General features: G+C 32.9%; 1 protein-coding gene across 3 annotated transcripts in view; it reads left to right on the forward strand.

Moving 5' to 3' along the window:
• Positions 1 to 17,149, forward strand: part of MTX2 (metaxin 2) — a 136,163-nt gene that overhangs the window by 36,603 nt on the left and 82,411 nt on the right. For 2 of the 3 annotated variants that reach the window (XM_007494421.3, XM_056794028.1), the window contains exons 2-3: positions 6,064 to 6,111; positions 7,108 to 7,154. In XM_007494421.3, the coding sequence (XP_007494483.1) occupies positions 6,064 to 6,111; positions 7,108 to 7,154 (95 nt within the window). Of the gene's footprint in view, positions 1 to 6,057; positions 6,112 to 7,107; positions 7,155 to 17,149 lie in introns of those variants that run through there. The other variant, XM_056794029.1, reaches the window with a different exon arrangement.

The following is a 17,149-nucleotide window of genomic DNA, read 5'->3' on the forward strand; positions in this document are numbered from 1 at the left end:
GTGCGTCCTTCAGAATAGCCGGCCCTGAGGATCCCGCTGCTACTGTCCGCTCAGCGTTCTGGGTTGGGGGGGGAGGGGTCCTGGGACCTTCCTTCTGCCTTCCCTTTCGATCCAAGTGATCTAGGATTCTGGCTTTCGGGGGGTGTATCTTTTGATCCGAGTCCAGAAGGAGGGTTCCCCGGGTCTGTCCTGTTGTTCAGTTTGAATTTCGGTGCCCTAGGAGCATTCAGTTTGTATCATCAGTAAGTAAGATCAGTAAGGAAGGGTTTTCTGAGGTCTGAACTTGTGCTGCCTCTAAGCCTCCATCTTGACCAGAAGTCTCTTATAAAACTTTCACTGACCTATAGTGTGCAGACTCTAGTGTTTTTTGAAAATGGAAACATTTACACATCTCAAGTCCTGTTCTGTTCTAAGTCTTTTCCTGCTTTTAGAATAAACTACTGGGTAGTGGCTCAGCCTTCACATTTCCCAGCCTCTGTAGTTCATTTAAATTAGGTGATTTGAATTCATTAAGGACAGTTGGGTGCTTTCTTATGATGCCATTCCTTATTGTATTAACCCCCTAGTAGCCATTTTTATGATCATTTTCCTTATAAAAGTCATATTCTTGAAAGAGGAAATAGAAGCAAACAAGAATTGAACAGTTCTCCTTTCTTTATTAAAATAAAAATGTATTTTATTTTTAGCATTGAATTCTCTCCCTTCAATCTCCCTCCCCTCCTTTTGTTGAAAAAGCAAGAAAAATAAGCACCATTAGTAATGTATATAGTCAAGCAAAACAAATTCCAGAATTAGTCACACACACAAAAAATGGCTTCATTCTGTACTCTTACTTAGTAATGGTGTTTATTTACAGAATTTAATTAAAAAATAAAATTAATAGGCATCAGCAAATATTAATATTTAAATATATGAAAAATCAAAGAAGATGACATACAAAACTCTGAACTGTTAGGAATTCTTTTTTTTTAAGTTTAACAAGGTAATAAAATCACTCTGTTAGTATATTCTCCTAAAATAAAAATAGCAATAAGGAAATGAGGCAAAAATACAACCTTGTAGAGTAACCAGTATACATTTTACAGATGACAAGACTGAGTTTCAGAGAAGTTAAATGACTTGTGCTAGGCCACTTAACTAAGCTTTAAGTAATTTTCCTAAAGTCTGCATTGGTGGTAAAGTATTTATATAAATGTAATCATTTATCATCAGAAAATTACTCTGTTCATTGATATCTCATAAATATTTAACCATTGTAGCCATGGATGAGCCTTACACCCTCTCCCTGGAATACTAAGGGGCTTCTCTTTGTTCTGTATCCAGATAGGTCCATACTTGGTTTAGTTCAGGCCTGATAAGCAAAGTAAGTCTCTTTCTTTTACCTTTTGTTATCTGGGTCCTCCTCCCCCGAGGCCCTTAGGTAAAATTAAGTTCAGTTTGGTTTTGTCTAAGTTCTCTCCCAAAAAGGGAAATAGAAAGGTAATAGTGTACAATAGGAATCCAATATGAGACAACTATTAATTTCTTCTATACGAAAGAAATGCCAAACACAAAAGCTTTTTACAAGATACCTAGTAACAGTGTTATGAATAAAAATTAATCTTGGAGATGTCATACTAAATTTATATTTATTAGCAAACAGAAAGAAAGAGAGAAATAAGGTTTCCAGCCTTTCTGACTTAAAGTTAGTCCCTTGCTGAGATGCTTCTGCTCCATAAGGTCCTAATACCTAATACATAGATCTATGGGCCCTGGTACATTTCACAAAATGGGACTAGGGTGCCCAACTACCCACATGGTCAGGTCAAACAAATTAAGGCCAGCCAATGAGCAAGTGAGCTTGAGTTCAGGAAGGCATCAGAGACCAAGAGACTGAGTTCCAGGATTCCAGCTTGGTGACTTTCTGCTTGCCAGAGATGACTTACTTAGATAATCCTGAGGGGGTCTTTCACAAACCCAAAGGAATGGCATCCCAGAGAGCTTACCGTGCTGGCTTTTCAAGTCTAATCCTCCCCCCAGGATCCTTCAATTGGCTCAGGGTTTCTCCTCAGGCTCCATTTGTCACATCCCCTGACTTCCTTGACTTCTCTTGGTCAGGAATCTCGCCTGCCATGATGGCAAATTAGGGCACATGACTCTGTGACTCCTATGGCTACTTATTCTGGTGAGTCTTCCAGGATTGGATTGGGTTGGATGTCCCCCAGATATTTAATTCACACAACTAAAACTTAAAACAGAAAGAATAAGTTATACCTACTCAGGAGAGTTAAACTTCAGAATATGAAACAGTTGATGGGACTATTAAAGAGATGTTTTATATTTTAGTACTGAGGTCCTAAACTGTCCAGATAATATGCTCCAGGTCTGTTCCGCCAAGTCAGACTACAGATTAAGTTACTTCATTTATATGTGGTTATGTTTTCTGATACAGAAACTCCCCTTCTCAGCAGTCAGTTTCAGTTGAGGGACCCTGGGCCTCTCTTTAATCTCTTATTCTCACAAGATTGCTCCCCGCGCTGCACACCTCTATTTCAGCCTGATTATTTGGGCAGTACTAGACTGGAAAGAAATAAAGCAGAAGGAGGTAATCAAGGCTTGCCTAAACCCACACATGTGTATTAGCTGGCATAGGCTCACAGTTGGTTACCTCTCCCAACTTTGAGGGAGAATGCACCAATTTTCCCTCCCCCTATTTTGAATAATCCTGACAATCCTCAGACAAGGACGTGTTGTGTCTCTTTTCTAGAAGAATAAAAATTCCTTGAGAATAGGGATTTTTTTTCTTTTGAGAGAAGAGGGAATCCATCACTTGGTATCTGCCTTGTACACAATTGTGATTAATATATGTATGTTGAATTAAAATAAATCAGTAAGCTTTTATTAAGCACCTATTATGTTCTAGGCACCATGTGGAACACTAGTGATATAAAGACATAAGCAAAATAAGCCCTTATAAGGAAAGCAGAAATTTTGGGGAAAATTTTATAGCAAGTTTCACTGATAAAGACCTTATTTCTCAAATATTTAGAGAAATGAGGCAAATTTATAAGAATAGAAGTTATTCCCCAATTGATAAGTAGTCCAAGGATGTGAACGGGCAGTTTTCAGATGCTGAAATCAAAGCTATCTAAAGTCATATGAAGAAATACTCTAAATCACTATTAACTAGAGAAAGGCAAATTAAAACAACTCTGAGGTACCACTTCATAACTATCAGACTGGCTAAGATAACAAAAGGAAAAGGAAAAGTTGGATGGGAAAATAGGTCTTCTAATGCACTGTTGTTGGTGGAGTTTGAACTTATCTAATCATTCTGGATAGCAATTTGAAACTATGCCCACAGTGGTATAAAATTGTATACCATTTGACTCAGCAATACTACTACTAGGTCTGTATCCTAAAGAGATAAAAGAAAAAGGACTTAAATGTACAATTTTTTTTATTAGCTCTTTTTGTGGTAGCAAAAAATTGGAAATTGAAGGGGCTATCTATCAATTGGGAATGACTGGACAATTTGTGGTATATGATTGTGATGAAATAACATTGTGATATGAGAAATGATGAGCAATAATGCTTTCAGAAAAACCTGGAAAGATTTACATGACCTGATACAAAATGAAGTGAGTAAAAACCAGGAGAATATATTGTACATAGTAATAGCAATATTGTACAATGATCAACTGAATGATTTGACACTTCTCAGCAATATAATGATCTAAGACTATTCTGTAGGACTTAGGATGAAAAATATTATTCACTTCCATAGAAAGGCCTGATAGAGTTGGAATGCAGATTGAAGCATACTTTTTTTTAACTTTCTTTTTCTTTTTCTTTTTTCTTTTTGGTCTGTGTTTTCTTTCCTGTTATGACTAATATGTAAATGTTTTGCATGATCACACGTGTATAACCTCTATCATATTGCTTGCCATCTCAATGAGAGGGGAGAAGAGTGAGGGAGGGAGAGAATTTAAAACCCAAAATTAAAAAAAATGAACATTAAACGTTGTTTTTACATGTAATTGGAATAAAAGAAAAAAAGTCCCTTGTCCTCAACATTTTAAAGAATTTCAACATGTACATAAAATAAGTGTATAGAAGAAGCATATAAAGCAGGAATAGAATAACTTTGGAGGGGATGCACTACTAGTTGAATGGTTGAGGTGGGGGGGAGAGCCAGGAAAGGGTTTCTGGAGCAGATGGCACTTGAGATCAGTATTGAAGAGTCCAGGAGTGGACTAGTCAGGACTGAGTAGTAGCAGTGGTAGTCAGGACAGCTCATGAAAATGGAGTTTGGGAAACAATTCAGTATTATTTCATTCTGGTTATTTGAAGTTTTAGTGATTTAAAAAAATTGACAAACTTCAAAGAATTTAGTTTTTAAAAATTTATCTTCAGGGTTTTTTATTTATAAGAATTTTTATGAGTGGGTTGTAAAATGAGTAAAATTACCTATATTTATGATGTGTCTATATAGGTCTAGCATGTGAAGTGAAATAGCAGCTATTAAAATTTTGGATAATATTTCAGATGATATTTATATAATGAGTAAAATATTTTGGGTAATAACCTATATAAATAGTAAGGAGAGGCAGCATGGTGTGGTGGATAGAGATCTGACCATAGTAGGTCAAGAGTTCAAGGAGTTCAAGTCCTGCTTCTCTGACATGTTCTTTGACTCTGGCAGGACAATCAGTTAGCTTTTCTCTGAGTTGCAGAACCCATCTGCATTAATAGAGGGAGTGTCTTTACTGGGAATCTCCTCTACTGGTGAAATCAACAAGTTCAGGCCCTCCTTGCTCCTCCTCCCCTAACCTCCTATTCCAAACTCTTATGCAGAACTACCTAAAATTATTTTTAAAATTAGCCCTTAACTCAAAGTCATGCAGTAATGCTACAACCTTTTCCCATTAAAAAAACAAACCTGAAGCCTTCCAACTAAAGCAAATGTAAGTTTTTTGAACCAGAATGGGGGTTACTTTGTCATAAATCTTGATCAGGTTTAAAAATAATTCCTAGAGCCATAATGTTTCCCAAGACAAATCAATTAGTACTGAATAACAAACATTAGAATTTGATGGGTATGTTGTCAAAAGAGTAACACATGAATAATAAGAAATTGCTTGTTAAGATGCTGTTGAAGGGGGCAGTTTGGTAGCACAATGGAGGATCTAGTTTCAAATGTGACATTTTTTAGCTATGTGACCAGCAAATCACTTAATACTGATTGCCTAGCCCTTGCCACTTTTCTAAGAATTGATACTAAGACAGAAGGTAAGGGTTAAAAAAATGCACTTGAAGTATGTAACCTTAAAAAATAATCCTTTAACTTCACTCTTTTGCCAGCTGTGGCTATTTTTGGCATAGTTGCTATGATTAGAAATGAGAATTAAGAAAAAAAAAACTGTTCGTGTCTTGTCAGTAATATTTTTAATCTTATTTAGATGACTGCATCACCATGGATATTCCCAGTTTTGTAGATGTAGTTTGCTTTTAATGTTTTCTTTTTATAATTTGGCCTTCACAGGTCATCAGAAAAGAGGTTATAAAGGAATAAGGCTAAGGTTGAATTCAGGCTTTACTATTTACTGATCTTTACTATTTATGTTTTACTTTGTGGTTACATGTTGCTTCATCATACTGTTTCTGCTTGTCTTAGCTTGTTTTTGTGAGCTGAGGGCCATGAAATATTCTAGCATATTATAAAAGGATTCTTTATTTCAATATAGTATTGTCCAGAGACAATGGGGGAAAATATGTAGCCTGATATGATGCATTTCTTCTTTTCATATGGATCTGATTGAAAGAAGCAACAGAGTGATTTTTATGAGGATGAGAATATTCATATAGATCTTTTAAGAATTATATTAATTTTTGAATATAAGATTCCCCCCTTCCTTATGCATTTCATCTTATCACCTAGAAGTCAGTGTAATGAAAGTTTACCATATTTAAGGTAACCATGGCAACTCTCTCATTGTTATAGGCAAATACCCATTCATTAATTTGGTTTGGGAACTATTTTTTTCTGTGTGGGTGTATAATTTCAACTTTTTTTTTCTACAGCTACAGAACCTTGGCCTGAAAATGCTACACTTTATCAGCAGCTGAAAGGTGGGTGCTTTATTTCTTCAATTAAGAATGACTTACTATTAAAATATATTTAAAAGAAACCTTATTCAGTAACTATTGACAGCAGAGAGAAAGAGAACATTAGGAGGGGGACTCCCTCATATTATTTGTCTTAAGAATAAGTTTTAGCTAAACTTGAATTTGCCAATACAAACCAAGTATTCATGGCTTATAAGGTCCTTGGTTTATTATTGACTCATTATATTGGCTGCTGTAGGCAGTGTAAAATGATGTGGTTGCAGGCACCGTTGGCAGATTTACTGCACCAATAGCTGAGGCAGCAGATTTTTGAAGTCTTGTGGTAAAGTGGGCTCTCAGTAAAAAGGAACTGTTAAAATGTATAGGCTAGGATGGTTCAGGCTCCCTTTAGCAGCTCTTCATATATCATCAGATCACATTATGGACCCCATTTGGGGCTCAGCAGCCTGCTACAGTTGTCAGAAGACTGCAAAGTAATGAAGACTAATAGGCAGCGGCCCTAGTCTTCTAAGCATGGAATTTTTATTGCAGCGAACTTGTCATCTTTCTTTTGTGTGACAGACCTAGACACACTGTGCAATATTAACTGCAAGCTGGTTTTATAGGATTCTGAATGCTTTTACTTTTAACTAGAGTTGTGAGCAGATACTATTTTACTTAATTTTGATTGAGTACAAAGAAATTATCCTAGAAAATTTAAAACAAATATTTTTTAGGAGGGATTTCTGATTACATATGTGTGTGTGTATATATAACCGATAAGATTAATGATAAAGCAGTTCTGAAGGAATGATCTTGTTACATTTTTATATTCGTACTAGGTAATATAGCCAAAAACCATCATCACATAATAGTACTACTGTTATTACACAATGATATTGGTGTGTAATTATTTTTTCTTACAAAAGAGGGCCACAATTAATATTTATAAAAAATGACTGTTTTACTAATTTAGAAGCCACATTTTTGAATGGACATCCTTTCATTTTCTTCCTACAGGGGAACAAATTTTGCTTTCTGATAATGCTTCTTCTCTTGCTGTTCAGGTAAATATTTGTTTTAAATAAGAGATATTACATTTCTTTTGAAATTTTACTTCATTTTAAGTTGGAATTTGGTGTAATCATGTTTTCTTATGGTAATATTTACAAAGATTTAAATGTGTGAATAATAGCTTAGACATCTTTAGTTTTAGACATCTTCATTTTCATTCTGCCTTTAATCCAACTTGAATCATCCTGAAGAAACTATTCATTTATAAGTGTTCAGGATAGGGACACTGATCACAAATTGGTGTATATTAAAATTATATTGGAAAAGATCAGTGCCTATATCATCCATAGATTGTACTTTGAAAAGGATACTATACTGAAATTGTATGCTTTTACAAAAATCTTATTAGGAAGAAAGGAGTTTCACAAATGTAGGTTAATACAAATGACAATATTTCATTTTTAGGTTCAATCCCATTTAGTTGGATTGAGTAGTTTAAAATGATCAAGGAAAAATATTTTCAAAAAAGTAAAAGATGACTAACAAGCTAATATGAGAAACTTAAGATGGAAGGAAGTATTTCTTAGAGAATGAAAAGTAAAAGAGGTATTTGGGCATACAAGTGTGAGTACAAAAAGTTATAGAATTCTTTCATTTAAAAATTATATATATTTTTTAGGAACTCAAAGTATACCTTTAAATACATTCTAAAAGTTTTATGTACTTTATGCTAATTAATATATTTCATTTGCATATGTAATTTTTTAGATGAGTGGAACTTCTCAATTGACTGTAATGTATTCTCATTTAAAATTAGTATTTTATATTCATCATCTTAACTAACAGGATTTCAATTACAATATAGAGACTCTTCATAAAGTCCACATGTATTCCAATTGAGACTTTTATTTCTTTCACACTTGTAACCTACTTTGACTTATAACTGACAGAAGATTGTTGATAAGTATAACATTATGCTTTTCACTTTTCATGTGTAAAAACTCATCCTTGCTAATAGTGAATGAATATTTTAGCCAATGAGTAGCATCTTTGAAAACATTGCAGTACATTTTAGTACAAATGTATTTTATGTTGAAATAAATGAATAAGTATCTTTATTTAGAAAAATCCCAAGATGGCAGTGTCCCACTATGTTGTTATATATCTTAAATAATCCTTTTAAGTAGAGAGAAATAAGCATTTTTTTTCCTGAATGTTTGATAACTTGATCTTAATGTTGATTTTATTGAGCCATTTATATCTTTGTGCTTCTCCATTTTGAGCATTGGGACTACTCCTTAAAAAAAAAATCAGTTTTGATTTAAAACCAAACAAGAAGAAAGGTTACTTTTTAAATGTAGAGTTTTACTTAACCATTTTACCATTTTAATTTTGTTATCCTACACGTGTCACTTAGATGATAAATTAACTAGAATATATTAAAAATTCTTGTTTTTCTTCAATATTCTTTGGCTTGACAGCTGATAGTAGCCATGACTATAAATGTGACTTTTGTAGATATCTGATTTAAACTTTATGGCGTAATTTTCTTTCGTAGAGTAGAACAGGATTGGTTTAGAAGAGTCAGTAAAGCGACTCACTTGTGATGTGCAAAACTGATTAAAACAATATGATAGGTATCCATAAAAGGCCTAATTATTTTCTAAATGATAACAAACTATCAAACATCAACTATTTTAATAGTTTGCCAGTTTAACCATCAGGAAATTTAAATGCCACTTACCACATAGACATAGTATTTATTCTACCTGTAAAACTGACATGGTCAGATCATTTTTATGATTTCAGTTTAAAAGGAAATTAGAATCTTCCCTAGCATATTCTTCCTCCATCTCCATGACATTTGATGTGATCCATCTGGATCCCTGCTAAGAAACAATTCTTGGGTGTTGATTCTAATAGCCATTTATTTAATACCTTAGAATTTGTTGGTTCCTTTGGTTGATGGAGGGCAGTGGGAAAAGAAGAGAAAGAGAAGTGGAAAGAGGAAAAGAAGGGAAGAAGAGAGAGACAGAGCAACATACACACTAGATCCATTTATGGTACATTGCTGCCATTTTTTCTCTGGCTTGAAACTTACTTTGGAGAAAATACTTTTAACTTGCCTTTAAAATTTTTTTTTTAATCAAAAAAATTTTAATAAATATTCTCACAAGTTTTCCAAAGTTACATGATCTATGTTGGTTTCCTCCTTTCTTCCATCTCCCTACCCCTGCCCCAGAGCTGACAAACAATTCAATCTGAGTTATACATGGAGAAAATATTATTGATAATGAAAAATGAAGTAGACCCTATTTTCTTAGCATTGGGTTTCAGTTATATCTCAGAACTTATATTATCTCTGTGACTGTGTTTCTTCTCTTTCAACTTCAATTCTCACATATGTAAAATAGGTATAATAAAACTGATTATCTTATCTACCTCACAATGTTGTCTATGAAGAAAAGTTTTGTAAAGATTTTAAAGTATAATATACAGACATGCTATTAGTAGTAGTAAAAAAAAAATCATCTTTTATTCACCTAAGCCTGTTGATTAAAGTACTAAGTTCCACAAATTCTAGGAGCTGGTTGCTCTTATGGTTGAAAAATGGATACCACTGAATTACCATGTTTTTTCCTTATTCTCTTCTTTTATCGAAGTATGTAGTGAGATAACCCAAAGGTGGTCGATAGAGGGATGAAGGATTTCTGTTGATGGAAATAAATATCTTTCCTAGCTTCCTATTCATTCATTCATTCATTCATTCATTCATTCATTCATATATATTCACAAACATTAAAAATGGATGCTACACCAATTTTTTTTAAGCTTATAAGAAGCCTTTGCATATTTATCCAGCAGACTTAGGGAATGTTAATTTTTGACCTTCTATAAAATACTTTAACTTGTGTTTATTTGTAGCATTGAAAGGTATTTAGTACAGTATCCTTCATTTTTCTCACCTGTCAAATAGGCATAATACTGTCTTAGCTTACCTCAAAGGACTGTTATCAGGCTCAGATTAAATCATAGGTAGGAAATCTCTTTGAAAACATGAAAAGTACTTTAAAAAATGAAAGTAGTGTTATTTAGGTTTTGAATAAATAACTTTCATTGAACAGAAAAAATTTGTATGTTTGCCATAACAGATTATGGTGGAATGAAAATGCAATGTTTTAAGATAATATTTTATCCTGTTACTAATTTTTAAGCCTGAAAATCTATCTAAACAGTTCTTGAATAATAATACTCATAGGAATTTGAATGTAGTTAGACTATGAGGATTGTTCAAAGTGCCTGAACTTAAAAAAAAAAATCCAACATTATAGCAAAGGTATTTTTACATTTTGTAATGTAAACTTTTTCTTTGGTGAGTTTAGAGAGAAAAAAGCTAATGACCTCCACCTAGCTTGTTTCTTCTTTCTGAAAAAATAAAACTGACTCCAAAAAGGAAAGGGAGATGTCAACAGGAACTAACTCTTTACCTTATATTAGTCAGTTGAATCGTTCTTTTTTTTTTTAAGTCAGCATTTTTATAGTCCCTATTAATGCAGGGCCATGAACATGAACATGTCAGACCTGCCGATAAAGAAATAGCTGATTCTTGCTTTTTTCCTTTTAGCAAAATGTGCCTTTTTGTTGACACATTAATTGGTGGTGAAACAGTTGCATTCTAATGGTTCATCATTATTGGTTGCTTTTATTTTAATCACTGGTCATTTCTTAACTAATACTCAGTGGTCAGATTGACAGTTCTCAGGCTAGCCAAAATGACTCTCAGAATCAATTCTAGCATTATCCTGATTTCTATCACTGCATGTGTACATGAAGGGGGAAAAACCCCAACATTTTAGAGAAGGAATTTGTAGAAATCAACAGTAACTTTTATTGAAATGATTTACAACATGTGTTTATCAATCATATAAACTTATACCATGACATTCAGAAGAACTCAGTAGACAAAATGAAAAATTCCTGAGAGGATATTTTCAGATTTCTACACTGACCTTCATTGGTCAGGTACCTTTCTACTCTAAATAAGATTTTCATAGGAAATGCAGGGGTGTATACATCCCAATTAAGGGTAGAAGTTGACCTGACATCCCTCATTAATATGAATTAACATATTTAATAGTAGGAGCCAGTAATATAAAATTACATTAAAATATTGATAAAATTCGATGTAACTTTATGAAAATAAAAAGGAACCACTTGTCTTTTGGATAAAATGAACACCCCGCCCCGCCCAAGTTACCCATTAGATTATTTTCTTCTTTAGTCTGTCTCTTCCCACAAACTCCCTAATCACTTCCTAAAGAAATTGTTCTGTCAGGCACCTAAAATCTTTAAAAATATTGATCCTCTTATTGGTATTATGTTGGGAAGGGGATAGGAATAGAAGAACTAAAAGAGACTTCAAGGAGAATTTGAATAAAGTAGGGGTTTTTACATCTTTTTTCAATTTCAGTGTTATTAGAGTAGCCTTTCTACTCTAAAAAGAAGGCTTTCTGTTTGCTTTCACTTAATTCAGATTCCTAAGCTGAAGTAGTGTTTATCATATCATATTTGCATATGTGATATAATAAAACATTTTGAGTCATTTCAGTTGTGTTTGGCTCTTCGTGACCCCACTTGGGGTTTTCCTGGCAAAGATAATGGAATGGTTTGCCATTTTCTTCTCCAGCTTAATTTACAGATGAGGAAACTGAGGCAAACAGGATTTGGCCTTGGGCTGATTTAAATGTATAATGTATAAAATGAATTTTGTAAAAGAAAACTGAGTCTTTGTGCTTATATTATTTTTTATTATGTATAGAATCTAATTTAACAAATAGTTCTTTTTTCCTTTTGATAGTTACTATATGTGAACAATTTGATTTAAAATTTACATGTCATATACTAAGAGGTTACTGAAATGTAAAACTAAAGCCTTTCCAAAGACTTCTTCAAACAACTATGTGATTATTTCTATGAAAAATGAATTTTCTTGGTCAAGAATTCCAAGATACTTTTGAGTTACATTACCAGCTGTATACTTTTTATTTATGAAGTAAACAGCAAGCCAAATTTTAATTTGTTGCAGTAAAAAGAACAACAAAGACACAGTAGTGAAATGAAAAAATGACAGCCCATTTTTTAAACAGAAAAAGGCTAGAATTCTTCATTATTAGATATACAGTATCAACATAATCGATCTAGCAGCATTACATTTGAGCCGAAAATACACTTAAATTCCAGGCCATACAGCTACCACATGTGAGTGAAACATCTTTCATATAGTTCTAAGATGAAATTACCCCTGAATGAATAGCATCTTCATTTATCTTCAAAACCTCCTCTGTGCTACCAGCGAATCTACTCCTTCAACATTCTACAACAAGAATTACATTATACCATTATAACAGGGTTCTTCTGCAGTGGGAAATAGATTGGCTTGGAAAATGAACCTGGCTTTGCTATAAATTACATTCACAGGTACAAAGGAATTTGTTATTTTGTTTAAAATAGCCACAAATATAATTAAGGTCTTAATTTATGTTAAACTACAAATGTGGCCATTACCATAACTGGATTAGGAACTTAATCTGTCACTTCAAGAATGATACCTAACACTTTTCATTTGTAACCTTAGACACATTATTTCAATTACAAGGTCTGCAGCTGTTTGATATAAAAAATGAATTATTTTGTAGATAGATTTGTTCATGGTTTTTAATTTTAAAGCATGTCTCTTCAATAAGGTAGAGAATAATTCTTTAGTTGTCTTCACAGATTTTCCTTTGTGTCTTGGTGAAGCAGAATATGAATGAAAACATAAAACCATTTTTACTTTGTTTTTCCATAGTGGCATTTTTTATGCTTTTAAATATTCCATGGTGAGTTATTACACAAAATATTTCAGAACTAATTATTAAGTGAATAGGATATCTGTTTCTGAAGAAGAAAATTTGAGGTCTGATGTCTAAGGATAATTTTTATGTCATTACTGTGACAATTGTGGGTAACTTTTATAATTGGGAATTTAAATTCATTTAAAAGCTATCATAACCCCTAAAATTCAAAACTATGAATCATTATAGCTATCTGATATTAAAATGAACTCTGATATGTTAGTCTTAAAAATCAGAATTGTTATTTGCAAGTAATATTAATAGTTTCAGGTAAAAAATAATATGTAACTTTTTTTGGAACAAATGATTTTGCATGGAGAATAGGAAAAGAGAGAGAGAAAATAGGTCAGCTCAGGGTTAAATTATTCCATTTTAAGAGCTACTCTTTATCAAAATTAAACATGAAAAAAGAATATAATGTATTTTCTCTTTAAGCGACTAAGGCATTTCTTTTGATAAATCATCTAGAATATGATATTTAGCTGTAAGTTTAAAGTTAATGACATCTATTTTTGTACAGAAATTACTATTCTTGTTAAATAATTTTCAAATTTACATAGTAATTCCTGAGTAACACTTCTGTGTTTTGTACATACCTGTGATGGCAGATCTGTAAAAAAACCCATTTCTATGTGATTTCTATTCTCTTTATAATCATACATTTTGGAACTCTTTCGTTCCATTGTAGATATTATAACTTAGTTTATCTATGACCTGTGGAAAACCTGTATTAATTCCCTTATTCATTGATCACTCTTGTTGGTAAACTTATGATTTGAATCAGGCCTGCAACTTGAATTGTACCCATAACTAATAAAAATTGAACCTTGCTTTTCAGGTGTAATTTCCAGGTGAAAGTTGTGTAAAGAAAGGGAATCCTGCTCTCTGATATGATATCTCTTTATGACTCCTACTAACATTATTTTTCCCCCCCTGATTTTAGATTTTCTCTTTTTATAGTTTCTCTTGCCTTTTGAATTGCCCCTTCTGCTTATTTCTTTTCAGCAATTGTTTTCCTTTCTCTAAATTTGATCTTTATTGTTTTTTAATAATGTATATTATTCTAGTCATATTTTTTTTTAAGCCCGATGATGTTTTGGTGCCTCTGAACTTTAGCAGGTGTTCTGGTTTTTAGCATAACATCCATAAACCAGTTGACCACTAATCTTTGTGATGCCTGCTTTCTGTTCTGCCCACTTAGATACATTTGCTTTTTTCTTTAATCTTTTTTTTACAATTAATTAGTTCTTTTGTGTTACTTAGTGGATTAATTTTTTTAAGTGAAAGACAAAGCTCCAGTTGTTTCTTATAATTATTTAAAAGCATGAAATGTTTTTCTAGCTTGGTTTATGGCAAGTATATTTATTTACTTTTTCCTCATCTATTATTTCCCAGATAGATTTTTCCTTTTAGGGGCTTATTTTTTAATTAGATATTGAGAGTATATTTAGAACAACTTGGAAGATAGACAGGAGAAACTTTAGACTATGTATTAGTTCTTTATTAATCCATTCCTTTTAAGGAGATATTAGGTAGTAAAATAAATACAATTAATTTTCTTTATAGGTATCTCAGCTAAAATTGCTTTTCTTTCTATATTGGTAAAGAAGAGGTTCATTTTAAGGCTAATACAGAGAACTAGAATTCTCAGCATACACACACATAATTAGAATGATCTTGTACTTGTTATGTGGAAACCTGATTCTTGCTACTATGTTAAGCTTTGTAAAGACACTGGATTTGGGGGGGTTGAAGGGTTGGAGTTATTCATTATGGTGCCTGTACAGTATGAAAAAGTATTATGAGATATAAATGAAACCAGATTAATCTATATAAAGCTTTCCATTTGCACATATATTCTTTACATATATCTCCTCTGAGCCCTACAACAATTCTGTGAGCTTGTCTCTATAGGTAGTGCTAAACCCACCTCACAGATTAGGAAATTAAGGCTCTGAGAAATTGATTTGCCTCTATACAGCATGTAAATGTCGAGGCTACATTTGAACTCAGCTTCTGACTGTTCTTGTTCCACTATGATTCTACCATGGCAAAGCTATGAATGCACAATATCTCTTATACTGTCTAAGCAGTATGCTTTGCTTAAATTTAACAAAGGAAAATGTAAGCTAATAGTAGCTTCCTTTTCTGTTGGCAACTAGATAGCTAGGCATCTTATTCCCTTTAGCCAGGGTTCTGCCCTTCTACCAATTGGAGAATTTTTGTTTTATCTATTATTATTTTTGAACCTTGATGAAACCACAGTAGATGTTTAATATTTGAATTATTCCTCATAGGTAAAATTTTTATTGCTATTGTGAACCTTATTCCCTCACTCCTGTCAAAAACCTGCTTGCTTATTGATTCTTTTTGTTAAAGACATGACCAGGCATTTGTTTTTATTTCACTAGTTTTTTCTAAAGTTTTATTTCTCGAATGCTGTCAATTTATTTGTTTTCCCTGGAAATGGAAAAGCTCTTGCTTGCCAGAGCTGCTCATATTTGTGATCAGTTTTTGTCTCATTTTGCTATGTAGGCAATGTCTTTTTAATGTCGCTGCAATTCTTATCACCTTTCTTCCTTGTGCATTTACTAGATTTGAATGCATATTTCAGATTCTTGCTGCAGATGTCTTATTAGCTTTAATGCTAGAAGATTATAGTCACTGTTTTAGAGGACAGAAATGACCATCAGTTAGCAATGGCTGCTTTTTTCCCTTAGCACTAGTGTCTTTTCTTTAAATATATTGTTCAGGGTAGGACCTTCTTAGTGATTGTAACTGGAGTGCCATGAGAAAAAAACCTGTATTAATGTTTAGGTTTTCCCTAAACTCATTAAAAGGTTTTTCACTTAGGAAGCCTTGAAATCCAAAGTATATGATACTCCTTGAGTGCTTTTTTTGCCCTACTCCCTTATATACATACCTATCTTTCAAAAATATCCAGTATATATTCCATTTCCTAGCATCTGGCAATCCATTTACTTAGGAGGGCCTAGCAAGTGGTACACACTACCACGATGCTCCTTTTCCTTGATTGTTCCTTTTTTAGTAAATAATACTGTAGTAATGCCCATAAAGAGAGATTTAAAATTTTGAAACAATTGAAGCCAAGGTGAAGTTTTTTTTTTTTAAACGAACTTTTGTTGGGGAGAGGAAAAGGAAATGTATGAAGTTTTTGTTTTGAATACCCATTACTCCTTAAATATAAAATATGGGAGTTAGACTAGATGTCCTCTGAGGTCCTTTCTAATCCTAGATTTATGATTCTATGAAAAATTTATGTTCATCTTCATTTCCCCATAAAATTATCCTGATTTGTATCTTAACATGATAATCATAGTTTCTTCATGTATTTAGTTGCAAGTATACTCAGTGAATTTCCTTTTAAACATTTCAGATCCACTGAACGTTAAATAATATGGCATCCCTCAATTTTGCTAGTTTATGAGAAAGTTAAATAGAATTAGTTAGTTGTTACAAATCTCTTGGATCTAAGATTAAAAGACAGGAATATGAGAAAACTAGTGCACCTGATTAGACACAGTTGGGACTTGAGATCGGAAAGTTAATATTCAACTGTTGTACAGTATATTGTAGTTTTAGATAGGTTGTCCAGGAATGGAGTCTAGGATTTCTCCCAATAAATCCTGTAAAAAGGAGTCAAGTCCTTTGTATGATTTTGATTCTCGGCTGCTTCAGAATCTTCAATCTTTGGCATCATATAAGAAATTAGTCAATGTTTGGAAATAGTTGCCCCAAGTCATAAAATAAACCAATGTGAAAGAATGTAAAAGCACTTGTTTCAAACCTTCCAAATATTTTAGACCTTTCCCATCTCTTCATAGAGCTTGCTACATTGATCATTCCTTTCATCTTAAGTTTTCTTTCTCTAATGGTTCCTTGTTTCCTACAAACATACCCAGGTCTCTTTCCTCATTAACAAAAAAAACCCTCTCTCCCTCTCTCTTTCTCTCCCTCTCTCTTTCCTCTTCTGCTAGTTTCTTAATCCATTTCACTTTATGCACTACATATCAGGGTCAGTACAGATCTTGGCAGGACTCTGTTCTGTTCTTTCTTTAAACTCTCTCAGGTGGTAATCTTATTAACTCCCAAGGGCTAAATTTTCCTCTCTATAGATTCAACAATTCAGTAAG

The sequence above is a fragment of the Monodelphis domestica genome, chromosome 4, assembly GCF_027887165.1.
Source record: "Monodelphis domestica isolate mMonDom1 chromosome 4, mMonDom1.pri, whole genome shotgun sequence".
Classification (NCBI taxonomy): Eukaryota; Metazoa; Chordata; class Mammalia; order Didelphimorphia; family Didelphidae; genus Monodelphis; species Monodelphis domestica.